General features: G+C 27.5%; 1 protein-coding gene across 1 annotated transcript in view; it reads left to right on the forward strand.

The window, feature by feature from the left end:
- LOC108688765 overlaps positions 1-15,212 on the forward strand; it is a 26,187-nt gene that overhangs the window by 7,281 nt on the left and 3,694 nt on the right. Inside the window, exons 2-7 of the mRNA XM_018195155.1 lie at positions 918-1,074; positions 4,618-4,737; positions 11,800-11,987; positions 13,333-13,545; positions 14,204-14,354; positions 14,604-14,794. Coding sequence (XP_018050644.1) covers positions 918-1,074; positions 4,618-4,737; positions 11,800-11,987; positions 13,333-13,545; positions 14,204-14,354; positions 14,604-14,794 — 1,020 coding nt within the window. The remainder of the gene's footprint in view (positions 1-917; positions 1,075-4,617; positions 4,738-11,799; positions 11,988-13,332; positions 13,546-14,203; positions 14,355-14,603; positions 14,795-15,212) is intronic.

The following is a 15,212-nucleotide window of genomic DNA, read 5'->3' on the forward strand; positions in this document are numbered from 1 at the left end:
TTACTATAATTACAGAATTTTTAAAATATTTAATCTAAAATTTAAAAAATATATATATAATAAATATAAATCGAATTTTATAAAACATTCATTTTAATTTTCCATCAGTATTTATATATTATAGAATATAGAAAATGATATCATATTATATCGCAATGTTAAACAGAAAGAATTTAATCTGCATATTTGTATTAAAATAATTGTATACGTTATATATCCACCCACATGTATAACATGACTATTTTTAGTAATATTAATCGAGATAAAGCACGTCTTGGCTATTTCCATTTTGCGTACGACTGTGATGACGTTAGCGAAATAAATAGTAACTTAACAGGTGGAAAATGTTTGAAATTTGATGCTGATGAAATATATAAGCATATCGCTGATTTTCGTTGCTGTAATTTTATTTTATCGAACATTGACATCATATCTTGCAATGTTTTACGTTATATTACGTTCTATACTCCCTAGTCATGCAATTTTACTTTTTACAATAAGATAACATAATGTATGATGGCATCTATTACATTATGTGATAAATTGCCAAGTATACAGATATATAATTTATTTTGTTTCCTTTATATTTTCTCATGCGTATTCTTTTTACTAACAATTCAGCATTATTTATCTAGAGACTATTTGCTTTTTATTTCAGATCATTTTAATATTTTTAATATTTAAAAGGGAAGTTAATTGCAAAGTTAATATGAATATTTTATTCATAACAGAATAGTTAAATAAAAATGGAATTCATAAATCACATTTGAAATATACTAAGTTTTATTTATTTTTCTCGTATTGCAAAATTATTACATAATTATTATCGTAATGTATCAATATTGCATTAAATATATGTATAATGACTAGTAAATCCTAAGTTAACTAGAGAATGCACCATTTCTTTTCTGTTACAGGGAAAATGTACATGGGCAGGTACAGGAAGTCGACGTGTAACTCTACAGGACACATCGTTGCGTACATTATCCGATATCGAGAGGAAAGTTCTCTGCAAAGTAGCCGTAGCGAAACTTCAAGCACTTAATCTAGGTGTACATATTAGACCACCATGCGGTAAGTCTATCAAAAAAAGCTTAATAAGAATTATATGTGCAAAATTTTTAATTTAAATAATAATATATATTTAAACAGCAATATTAACAGTAAAATTAATTAATAAGCAAATTTGTAATTAATCATGAATTAACTAGCGTATAGTAACGCATAAAATTTCTTATCAATGTGTCAAAATTACAGTTTTACTTTTTCCCAGTTAAATGCTTAAATTTCTTAAATATTAAAGAAATAAAGCAAGTACATATACTTGAGTAAATATATTTGAAATTCACATACAATTATCTTTAAAATGATATGTAACATATTATACTTACACTTCGATTAAAATCACTGAAAATTGTGAAAATAAAAAATGAGATGTAAAATGACATTAAACATTTCTTATCACAATTGATCACAACTCTTAATACAAATTAGTAGATCAATCAAGTGGAATTTTACAATTTATGTTTGATTCTATAGTATAACTATTTATCAGAAATATTTAATAGTTTTTTAGATATCCGTATATGGCCATGTTAAATGATTATTATTCAAATATATCTTATATATTTAACAAAATTGCCTTAAGCTATTTTCGAATAACATTCACAATCTTCCTGAACATTCCATATCCGCGTTCCATTATTGCAAATCCTAAGGAATTTCTCCAACACATGCAATTTCATTAAAGCCATCTGCGTTAGTAGTGGAATATAGTTGTTTCGGAACGATGGAGAAAGAAAAGAGGAAACTGCGTCCAACGAAATTCTCGGCGTATTTAAGCGTATCGTTCCCGGTAGGTTTTATTTAACAAACAACGATGAGAGTCATGAATTTCTCAAATGCTTTTGTATATCCTATAGAATTGAATCCTTATGCTTTCTCGTCAACGCCCTTATTTACGATGTAAGCTATTCGTGATGTAAAGCTTCTTTCTTTCAGCAAATTCGCATTTCCAGCGTTACATAAATTTCTTTAGCTATTGTATTTCCTTATATTTTTATATTCAAAGTAATTTTTCTTGTCAAAATTAGGAAAACTATTATGTTTTGAAGTGAATTCCTTATTAATCTTAATATAAGTTGAAGATAAAATAATTATTTTAAAAAGAAAAATTTTTATTAGATAGCTCTACAGGATTAATTGATTTTCATAATAATGCATTTAAATGTTATATAAAACAATTTTTACTTTTTTGAGAACTTGAGCTTCCGTTTGACTTATTAAGAGTAGATATAAGGGTAAAACTCTCAGAATTTTATCTCGCATGTATCTACTTTGACTTTAAGCGAGACTTAAAATTCTGTCTCGTTTTAAAGCTGAAAGAAAGGGAGAGATAAAGAGAATTTTAAACCTCGCTCAGTCAGTGTAACGTTGATGCAACCGGGATTGCCTAAGACATTACTTCAAAATCTATCGCAAAAGACATGTCATCATTCGGCTATTTCGTTTGAACTCTAAATGATTGACGTGTTTATAACTGCAAGTGTTCGCCTACAGTGAAGTAGTCACTTGAATCTTCTGATGTCTTCTTTCGTGCCTTTTATTTGTGATAACATGCGAAAGAATTTGAATGTAATTAAAATTTTTTAATACGAGAAAATAGAATAAGAGAAAATTTTTTTTTTTTTAATAACTCGTTATCTCTCTCGTTCTTGTTATTTCGAATTAAAAAAGCAATTATTTAAAAGCTGTTTTGTTTCTTGATAAGTAAGTTTTTCATTATTTTTAAATGCTAAAACAATATCAGTCTAAACAAGTAATTTAATTTTGTAATATTTTTTGTTAAAATTTTAATGAAAATAAAATTTTTATCATATTTGCAAAATCACAAAAAATTGAAAAAGAAAATTTTTTTAAATGCTCAGAATATAAATTTGATAAAAACTTTAAAATAAAATTGACAATGTTCAAATTTACCTTTCATATTTCTTAGGTTTTCTCTAAGTTTTAAATATTTTTTTTAATTTTCTAAAGTAAAGTTCTCCAAGGGAAATATTTTATATCACGAACCAGTAAGAAATAAGAATACTAGTAGAATCCATTTTTAATAATAATAAACTCACGTTTATATTACTACTTTTTCAGAGAAAAAAAATTTAGTTCTATATTCAGCATCTCGTGTACTTATCCGATATTTATAGTCCGTTCTTATTTCAAGTGTTTTAAATAATATCTTAAAATATTAAAATACACGATTATCTGGTTGATTCATAATATCTTAAGTATATAATATCTTAAGTATATAATATCTTAAGTACTTAAGATCCTCATAAATATAAGAATCGATTATGTATATTAGCTCTTGTTTACAAGTAAACTTAAAACGAATGACAGTGTACAAATTATACAACTGTTCGCGGAGATAGCGCTAAAAACACAATGATATGTAGTCGCTAATGGTAGCGTTGTACGTCATAACCACGCGCTATTAACGTTTTCTTCCGAGATAGCGTTATAACGTTTGCAAGCACAGTTATGGGTCACTATATATAAGTCAAATGTCGTTTCAAAAACCGTTATAAATTACACAGTTTCTCTGTGCATTCAAATTAAACCAGAAGAAAAGTAGTGAATGAAGTTTAGAAAAAAAAACGGCGACAACATCAAGGAGAAGAAGTTAGAGATTGTTCCAAGTATATACTGGATGAAAAAAAGTCTAATCGAAATTCTATGATATATTTTATTAACATCAAATATTATTTTTTTAATATTTTACATATTAATTCAATTTTTCAAAGTTGAACATTCAAGATTCAATATTAATTCAAATCCTTCAAATTTTTTTCAACCAAAATTGATTGTTCGTGTTAGATAATCGTTTAAAGCGAGAAATTAACAGTTGCCGCCTACAAAAATAAAAAAAAAATGATTTTTGTGCAAAATTACAGATATAATTTTTTATTGATATTAATGATGTACAATTTTTTATCTGTCTGTTCCAGTACTTTAATCATTTTTACACAACTGTATGCTTTGTGTAGAAATAATTATAACAATGATCAAGTTTGAATTTTGTCTTATTTATATTTAAAAAATCAGATAATTTATAAAAATTAAATATTTTATAAAAATATCATTTATTTATTAAAAAAAACTATTTTCAAATATAATAAATCTTTCCTTAAAAATTGTTAGGCTGTTATACATGTTATTATTTTGATAGTTTACATAAAATAAAATATATAATTTTATATTTTTGGTTTTCGGTTATGAGCCAGTGGGCCGGCCGTAGAAAATTAATTGGTGGGCTGCATGCGGCCCACAAACTGGTTACATCACTGATGTAAAACATAGAAATAATTAGAAATTCCTGTTATTTAATTATGATATTTTAAAATCTTTTTTTCTCTTTATTTATAGTTGAAGATAAAAATTTTTAATTATCTCTTGCTTTTAGCTGAGACTTCTTTTAAAGAAATTGCTTTTTATGATTATTATTCTGCCAAGAAAAAAACAGACGATGCTTTGATTTTATAAATTGATTGCATAAGATGTGCGTTGCATTAAACTGAAGATCTTGGAATTTGCCAGATCAATCTCTTTATTTTCTTTTAGAATCGCTCGGCACCGGGTCAGTGACCACGAATAAGCCAAAGAGACGGGCGTATTTGCTAAAAAGGAAGGCTCTTACAACAGGCTTCTTCGATAATAAAGGAAAAGATGAGAAGGAAAAAGGTAGGTACAAAGTGTAATTATTATTCTGCTGCCGGTTATCTTTGTCACATTGAGAATTGATCAAACATTGAGAATAAATGGTTGCGTTATTCATATCGCACCGTATTTATCTCTTTCAATTAAAGATCGTTTCGCGAACGAACAAGATATAAATTGCACAGGTATTATTCGAGATCTATGCGATTTATTTATAAAATAATCTCATAGAGACAAAGAATCGCGGTCATTAGGTCATGTTGAAACAAACACGTAGGTTCAACGAAACGTGCCCGGTCAACGAGCTAACCGTCTTAATAAGAATTTTAATATTTATGACATATAAAGAAGTCACAAATGGAGCGTCTAAAGTTAGAATAATTCTTTTACATAACTTTTGCTGAGTTTCAATAACATCCGTTAGGAATATACTTTAGTTAAACAAATCTGTACGCTGACAGAAGTGTTAGTGATGATATAATTGGCTAAAAATTATAGTTAGGTCTATTTTTATAGATATTACTGCTATGTTAATAATAATAATCTTATACAGTTAATAATAATAATCTTGTACAGTTTTTTCAAATGTGGAAAAAATGTATTATAAATTATGATAATTTTAACTTTTAATATAGTAAAATATTAAAATACGAATAACAAATAAAAAAACTTTTTATATAGTAAATCATAATTATAATGAATATAATTATTTTCTTAATATTCATTAACTATTTACATGATAATAATAACTAAGAGATATAGTAAATAAAAATTAAAGAACAAACAATAATATGTGTGACTATATTAATTTTACATTTAATTATATTTTTAATTAAAAATTTATTACTTATATTGTAAAAATTCACTAAAGTCATTAACTTACAAACAATAGGTACACTATCACCAGAGAGACACAACAGATTTCAATTTCTCTTAAAAAAAAAATTATTCAGCATAATAAAAGATGCAGCATTGGGTTCGAATTTCGGAGATAAAAATAAATGAAAAATATATCTCAACAATTTTTAGTTCTATACAAAAATTCAGTAACTTTATTTCTGGTTATCTATAGAAATTTGAAATAAACTTAGAAAATATATAAGTACATATTAATTATTTGTAATAAAATGATTAATATTACTATATTTTCTTAATTCATGTAAGTTACTTATTCTTATTATAATACATAGCCAAAGCATTTTTTTAATTTACTTCCTAAAACTTTTAAACTAAATCTCTTTTTGTAGAGTGAATTAAATTTCACTTTTACAGATTGAAAATTGATTCTTGATTGATCTTCTCTTTTTCAAGACTGATTTAATTATTATTCTTTAAAGTGTGATTCCGCTCCAATGAATTTAGAAAGTAATAATGTCTAATATAAGATTCTTAAAATTCTTAACATTACTTATTTATGTATAATAACATATGATATTTATACAATAAGATAAGGTGAAATTGCGAAGATGAATTTACTTAACGAGTGATAGTCCGCGCAAGAATTATTGTACATAATATAATCAAAAAAGTTTCTCGATGGATGCTTAGATAAAGAAAGCAACAGCAGAAGTAACTTTCTCGCGTCTTTGTATATGATACTTTTTCTTATTTTTCTTACTCTCTCTGTAAACTATCGGAATTAATTTTCATATAATTAAACTAATTTTAAATACATTACTTTAAATATGAAGCGCCACTACGTTTGAACGTTAAGATGTTAAACTATTATATATATTATATATATTCATAAAAATGAATTAATTTTAGAAATGATAATTGTTGCCCATATGATTGTCGGACTTTCAACGCAATCAATCTGAAATATTAATAATCCCCCCAAATTTCCCAAATTAATATTTATTATTATTAATATTAATATTAAATTAAAAATATGCAAGAGATCTGGGTTCGACTCCCGGCCGAGGTAATATTTTTCGCAATAAGTTTATTACAATTTTTTAATATTAATTTGGGAAATTTGGGAGGATTATTAAGATTTTAGATTGATTGCATTGGAGGACAACCTTATCTGATAACCATATCGGCAATTATCATTTCTGAAATTAATTAATTTATATAAATATATATAATAGTTCAACTTAGTGACTTCGTATTCAAAGTAATATATTTAATATTAACGGTCTGGTTTCCAATCTTATTGTAAACTAATTTTATATTTCCTTTCTACTTCTTTCACATAAAATTTTATCAGATTTTATTTTTTTTATAGAATTATATATTTCTTCTCTGCATATGAATATATTACTTACTCAATTCTGAAATTTTGAGAATATAAAATATTGAAACGTGTGAATCATTCTACTTATACAATAAAAATTTTGAAATTTGTCAAAATTGTTGCATGAAACATGAGAAAATTTATTCAGTCAAATCAATAATTAAGACATAATTCGCAGTTTAATATATAGAAATCCGCATATTTAACAAGCACAATTTATGGCGCAATTATTTGTTTGGAGAATAACTAGTTCAGTTATTTTCAGACAGACGCAATAGAACGCTCGAAGGAGTGCTCTATCACTTGATACGTTTACGACATTCTTGCGCGTATTGTATGTATGTATGTATATGCATACGATATACAGGGTGGTTACTAATTAAGTATTAAAAAAATTTTTAAGGATGATTTTTTACACAAAGAAAAAAATTATTTAAGAAATATTTAAGAAAAAAATTTCTCGTATGACAATATGTCTGAAACGGCTTAAATTCAAAGATACAAGATGAAAATTGAAAGAAAAAAAATATTTCGGAAGTCGTTAGTGATATTTTGATGAAACTTTGTTTAAAGTTACTTAACAGTCACCCTACATACTTATTTTAATCTATAGCATAAAGATAAATATTACTCTTGGGACAAATTTCTAATCTATTTTAATCGATTATTTGTAGTACCACTTGAATTCCGAGCTAGGTCAGTATAAAAAATAAATTAAGTAATCCAATTTGTAAACATATTTACTAGAAACATTTTTTGTCCTTTTAATTATGAACTTTCTTTGGTAATTATTTATTTTAAGGGATATCGATGCCTTGACCTTGATATATGTTATCAAGGTCATGATTCTGAATAATTTTGCCACTTAACAACTAAGTGGCGGTCTATTATAATTTTTGAGATATTTAGTGTTAAAGTGCAATTTTAAATAATAAAAATCTTTTAAAAAATAAACTCCTAAGGGATCTTTTCCATTCAAAGCGAGGTCCACCCTATTTCTCTTCTCCTGTTTAGGGATAAAACGAGATTTATAAGTATATCATGATAACACCAAAACAACAAAATTTTTTATTTAAAAATACAAATTCTGTGCTTTAAAACAAATTCTCTGCTTTAAAAACACAAAAATTATATAAGAAATAAATTGTGTTCGCCACAAAAAATTATTTTGTTAAAACACAAATGAAAAATCTCTTGATTGATTAAGCCTTTTATTCTGTTCTGTATGGATCTTATTTATGAGAAAATGTAGCACTGCCACGTCCATCTTGTGGCAGTGTCGCATACTGTGTAAACTTTATATCAATTTAGCTTTACTTTAAAATTTAAAAGCGCTTTAAAGATTCTAACTACAAGAAATAATAAAATTGATTGTTCTAAAATTATATCAAAGTCAGTAATGAAATATTTTAAATACTTTAATTTTAGATTATTTTGGATTAACTTTTTACACACTTTAAATTATCTTAAAATTTTTAAAGTAAACTTTTAATTACTTTTAAAAACCTTTAAAACTTTTTTTTTTTTTTTTTAGTTAAAATAAATTTTTTCAAGAATATAAAAATGAGTAATGTTTATATATTATTTTTATATATTATATTATTTTTATTATTGCAATACTACTGTAAGAAGATCGTATACATTTTCCATATTTGTTAATTTGATATCAAATTTACTAAAATAAGATACATTGTTAGTAGTCCAATAATCCAATAACCGGAGCAAAAAACGCATGTACTTAATTATGTACAGACAGCAAAGGACAGTCGTATTAGCTTTAGCCGACCAGGCTGGTATGAGACACAATTTCGCCGGCTAAAATTAGTCACAGAGTGCTCGGTAGTGGTACATATTTCCGCATATATCAGGTTTATTTGTGGTTCACGCGCGTTGAGTACAAGTGCCCATACGTAGGGACATCAGACGTCAATTTAAAGATTCTCTTCGCCGATAAAGTGAGGTCGCTCACTCTCCCTTTAACGTACCATTCGGGTATCTTTCTTGAAATGATTGCATGCATCGCGATTTACATGTAAGCCATATAAACTAAAATTTTATCTCTAACGTGTATAAAAATGGAAACAGATATTTACTTGTCCTTGAGGTAAACGATGTTACTTTTAAGAGTAATTCCAATCTCTTATACTTTTATAATAGAATAAAACTAATATTATTTATAGATTATAAATATAATATAAAAAATTGTTACAGATTTGAAACAACAAAAAAATTAAAAAATATAATAAAAAAAACAAAAAATGAACAAAGATAATAACGAATGTCCTTATATACAATATAAAATAAAATACAAAAAACGTTCTCTCTCTCTCTCTCTCTCTCTCTCTTTCTCTCTCTCTCTCCTCGCTTTCTCATATACATATCTTATTAAATTAACAATGTTATTTAAACAATATTGTAATGTTCTCTATTATTTAATTTATTAATTCCATTTTATACGATGTCTCAAATAATTGCAGTACGAAACATTTGCTAATGTGCGTATGTATATGTATCTACATTAAAAGTTAAAGCTTTTAGGTTGTAATAGTTGACAAATTACCTGACAACGTCACGTACAGAAGATGCGTAAAGAATCATGATAATATAGTCAAATCAATTGTTTTTAAATGTAAAACAACGTGAGAATTTAAACCCATAAATTTAATTTTCAAAATACATTAAATTAGCGATCCAAATATACAAATAAACGAAGTTACATCTACGTATAAATATATCTATCAGGAAATGTCAATTACTTAAACGTGTATGTGCAACAAGATACACTGAGGATATTTATACACGCAATGTCCGTATGCTCACACTCTGCGCGTCTAAATACGTATCCTACATCTCTGGATTCATCGTACGAAGAGGTGATAAAGTGTTGACGATCGATGCCGATCGTTTCAACGCTTCCAAGAAGAAGCTCGCTCTCTTCATACATTGTAGTACGTAAAGTGCCTTATGCTCACGATCAAGAGGCATGTTTTAAAGTGAGAAAAGCTGGAACGGCCCAGATCGCAGTCTATAATCAGACTGGTATAATAAAGACACGATTCATTTATATCTTTCGGTTTTCAGCTGATTCTTTGAGGGATATAAGCTAATAATTATAAAACTTCATTGTTCTCTCTTAATTGTTGTTAGTTTGCGAATATTATTTTATATTGATTTGTAAAAAATTGCATTGTCAATAAAAAAGCGTCGTTAGAAAAGCAAATTGTTAAATTTTCACGTGTGAGAACAAATTTTAATCTATCAAATTCAACATGAGATTTCTATTTTAAAACCTTATAAATTAAGTCCTAAATAATTATAAATTAAGTCCAAAATTTTTGCGGCCTTAAAATTTTAATTAGGACTCGAGTTATAAAAATTTAAAAAAATTTACAAAAGACTCTCCTTGAACTTAATGGATTAAAATAAATAATGTAGAATAAAAGAACTCAATCAGAAGAATAATTACTTCATAAAATTATTGCGAAAAGAATTCAATACCAAAAGTAAAACAGATTGAAATATTTTTACAGAAAGTCGAAATATTATTTTAAAAATCCATTAAATCCATTGAATAATTGGCTGAACTTTCCACGTCGAAAACAATCTATGTCTGGTTGCCATGAAGTTTGATAGAAATACTCTAAATTAAATGACGTTAAATGAATATTGTTAAATGGATTTCTATCGACAAAAAAATTTAATGCTAAAACCGTTTTGTTATAATGTGGAAATAGAGCATTATAATACATAGCTTTTTAATGTTTAAAAATGTTTTTGTTGTGCATATAACCATTAGTTTTTTATTTTAAACTCAGCAAAAATTAGAAAAAAAAATCGCAAAGCTTAAGTAGGTCATATAATAGCATATAACATCCGGTTACCTTATGTATCAATTAATTGATGGGAGCAAAGCTTGTTACACATGCTTTGAATTGTTTTGTTTTTATATTACAATCGATGAGCGAAAGAGACATGGGCAGAGTCCTCATCTGTCTTTGAATCGCAACTATGCATTTTCTGGAATACGTTTTTGGCGGCGATCTGAAAAGATGCTCAATAACTAGTAGGTTAAACGTTAATGCTAATTACTGTCACGTTGTACACGTCATTTCTACGCAGAGTCTGCTTCCTCGAGCGTCAGAAATCGAGTCATTAAAATATTTCAAACTAGATTGGATTAGCGATATTAATACAGAAAATCTGGATGATAATAATAGCAATAGTAAGACACGAATGGAATTACTGTATATACACTCGTCAACAAAATTATTGCAACATAAATTTATTTACCAAAATTTTGCACTTCAAGTAAGCATAACTCCGTAAAAAATGATCATATTTATGGCTCTTTTTTCATTCTCAAAGTTTGTACTTTAAGAAGCTTTCGATAAATTTTTTTTATTTTTAATTTTAATTTTAATTTTATTTTTAATTTTATTTTTAATTTTAATTTTAATTTTATTTTTAATTTTATTTTTAATTTCTGTTCTGTCAAAATACACTCCATTCGATGATGCAAAAAAACTATTCTATAAAAAATTATTGAGATATTTGCGTCTGCAGGTTTTTGCGAGATAACTACCTACTCTTACAAAAATCGGCGCATAATACAAGTTAGTGTTAGTGACCAAAATTATACTGAATGTGTTCATTAGACTTCCTACTACATGCAACTGTTGAAACAAAATATTCGACATAAGCTTCCGAGTATCGTATAACGTAATCATAAATTCAATATTGTAAAACATTGTTTAAAGTTGCATAAAGTTTGCATAAAGTCTATTATATTAAAATTCTAAAAAAATTATACAAATTAAAAAAATTTTTATCGACCTTATTGCTTACAGACATCGCAGGTGGTCTGGTGTTTGGTATACCTCTGTCTCAGTGCATAGAGAATGATAGGATTACTAGAATTGCCGCTGGAGAGATCATTGATGTTGGTTGCTTAAGTAGGAGTAGCAGGCACGGAAGTAGGACCAGTTTTTCTAGCTTTATAGAAACTCCACCGACTGTAGCGGCAAAAACAGAAGAGGTAAGAAACTAATATCTAAAGAACAATCTCTAGTACAAATAAGAGATTCCTTTTTGTCTCTTCTATTCTCGTATAAGCAATTATATACTTATTATTTCCTTAAATTCTAGAATAAATTATAGTTAATGATATTTGTTAATTCTTTTTCTTATTATTCCCAATATTATTTCCTATTATTTCAATATATTATTCCAATATTTTTTATTATAATATAGAAAAATTTTATTGTTAAATGTACAGAATGTTCCACTTCGATATAAATAAAAGCAAAATTTTTAACATATACAGTGTAAAGAGCAGCCTTGAAGTTTTTTTTATAAGGTAATAAACTCAGTGACTTCGAGTGTGCAATGCATGTTATCTACCGGAAATGCATGTTATCTATGCAGAAGTTATTTACCTCTCGTATTAAATTCAGTATCAAAACCGCTTAGTAGTTTGAATAATTGGTTCTAAGCTTTAAATATTATTTAAAATTATTTAATTTATTTTAATTTAAAAAAGTTAAAAATAAATGATAATTAAAATTGTTTTATTCATTTTATATGATTTAAAAACATAAAAGAACATAAAAAATGCTATCTTATTTGCTATCGATTTTGAAAAAATCAAAATAAGTATTTTAAATCGGGAAACTGTATAGTCTTTAATTGGTCTCTATCGTTTTCTTTAGTATCCTTACGTCAAATTATGCTTAACAAGAATGATCGATTGCTACATACGACATCGCGACGTAGAATACTCGTGCCGACGTCACGTGCGTCTCCCGCATTCGAAGTGACATCATAGATCAGAGACGTAAATAGAAGGGAAACGAGATCGCTAATTTTAACCGCAGACTAATTAAGAACTCTCAATTTTACATGAAACTTTATTCGTCATTCAAATGATAATAAGAATCCGCTAAAATATTTGAATATGAATATGAAATCCGCTTTTATATATGTATTATTTGTATAAATAAATTTATATGTCATAAAATGGGGAGATAGACAATACACCTCTCACATCCTTAATATGCATAGATAGATTAGACGTTTAGTTTTATAGATCACATTTAAAACTATTTTTTTGATAGCCTAATATAAATATAGTTTATTTTTAAAATAAGTTATACATACAATACATCAGACAGATACATATTTATGTTTTTTATATTATATATTGAAAAAAACAATGTCTCTTCTTTTTCCCTCCTCCTCCTCCTCCTCCTCCTCCTCTCTCTCTCTCTCTCTCTCTCTCTCTCTCTCTCTCTCTCTCTCTCTCTCATTCATTCACTCATATGGCTTTTTGTTTCTATCTATTATTTTTCTTGTACAAATTACATTTTCTTTTATCAAATTAGGGAGGATCTTCTGAATCCTTGTCGTCGAAAGGTGGTGCTCTTACAGGAAGCGATTCCGGAGGGCTCGAATTGAATGATAGTGGAGGATGCCTCGCCAATGAATGGGACATAGTACCAGGTATCGTGAGGCAATGCATTAGGCATCTCGAGGCCACTGGTCTTCGGACGTTAGGCGTGTTTCGCGTGTCACCCTCGAAAAAAAGAGTGAGACAGGTATGGTCTTTACTTTTAATAATAACAACATATATTTTCGTATTTATTATACTTTATCTTGGAAAAAATATTTGTGACTAACTGTGTAATATGATTTTCTTTAATGCCAAAAGCACATAAATAAATTTACATAAAAATTAAACATTTATGTTAACAAAAAGTAATTTAAATCTCTTTTTGGGTTAATGTGAGCTTAAATTGGAAATTGGTTATACATTTAGATTTTTTTTAAACTTTAATCGCACAGATATCGGATTTTCTCTTAATGTCTTCATATAATGATGTCTCATATCTATTACAATTACCAATGGAAATTAAATACTTATCAAAATAGGAATCGATTACTTCGACATAAAATTGAATAATAAGTAAATTCAATAAAAGCGAGTGAGAGTATCCAGAACTTTATATTACACACATACACACACACACACACACACACACACACACACACACACATACACACACACACACATGCATGCACGCACGCAAGCACAAGTCTTGCATTAAATCTACAATGATTTTTTTTTTGTTTAAAGTATTTTTGTTTTAAATAATTTTAATGATTATATTGCATTTTCTTAAGTTAATAAATTTCTTCTGAAAAGGTATGTCTTTTATGTAAATTTTAAGCGTGACATTTCTATAATTATTCCAGTTAAGAGAAGATTTTGATTGCGGTCGAGAGACAAAGATAGGTTCCGATCAATGTCCTCACGACGTAGCTACCCTCTTGAAGGAATATTTCCGTGATTTACCGGATCCTTTGCTTTGCAGAGATTTATATCAGGCCTTCGTGCACACTCAAAGTAAGCAAGAACTAGATCTTAATGCAATTTAAGCTGTCGACGAGCGTTATTTACATAATTCTTTTTTTATAATTCAATCGCGACAAAAATTTTTGCATTGTAAAAATTTTATAGATTCAAAATATGCTAAGATATCAATCATTTCCTATCTATCTTTCTGTACTTTGCAATTTCAATAGTGGATTTTCAATCCTCTAATTTTCGTATTCGGCGGAAGCATGATAAGCGAGCTAGTTAAATATTTTTCAGAAATCAGAAACAGGCGACTGCAGCAAGAAGCTTTGCAGCATCTCATTCAACTTTTACCTACGCCCAATCGCGAAACTCTTTGGGTACTTCTGAATTTTTTAAACGTTGTTGCGGCGAACAGCGAGGATCAGAAGAACGAAACAGGAGAATGGATCTCAGGAAATAAAATGGACACGACAAATCTCGCGACTGTTAGTAATTAATAGCACTTTCCAACTTTGATTTTTTTTTTATATTCTGTTCCAGTTCATCGAAAAAAAAACAATTTTGCTGAAGTATTTAAAAATTTAGACAGATAGTATTTAAAGATTTAGACAAATTTGAAAATAATTTTGTTGAACTATCAAAAATAATTATGTAGAACGTTTAAGCTGGAATGTCGAATTTTTTTACATCGTTGCTCATCATGCTTAAATTTCCTACATAATTATTTTGATAGTCTAACAATATTTTAGATCTTTCCAGCTAAATTTTCAAATATTTGAGCAATTATTTTTTCCATATTGGGTTGTGTATTGTACTTTAATGACCTCCACCCCCCCTCTCTTCGTCTTTCTCTCTCTCTCTCTCTCTCTCTCTCTCTCTCTCTCTCTCTCTCTCTCTCCCTCT

This window comes from Atta colombica, unplaced genomic scaffold (genome assembly GCF_001594045.1).
Source record: "Atta colombica isolate Treedump-2 unplaced genomic scaffold, Acol1.0 scaffold238, whole genome shotgun sequence".
Classification (NCBI taxonomy): domain Eukaryota; kingdom Metazoa; phylum Arthropoda; class Insecta; order Hymenoptera; family Formicidae; genus Atta; species Atta colombica.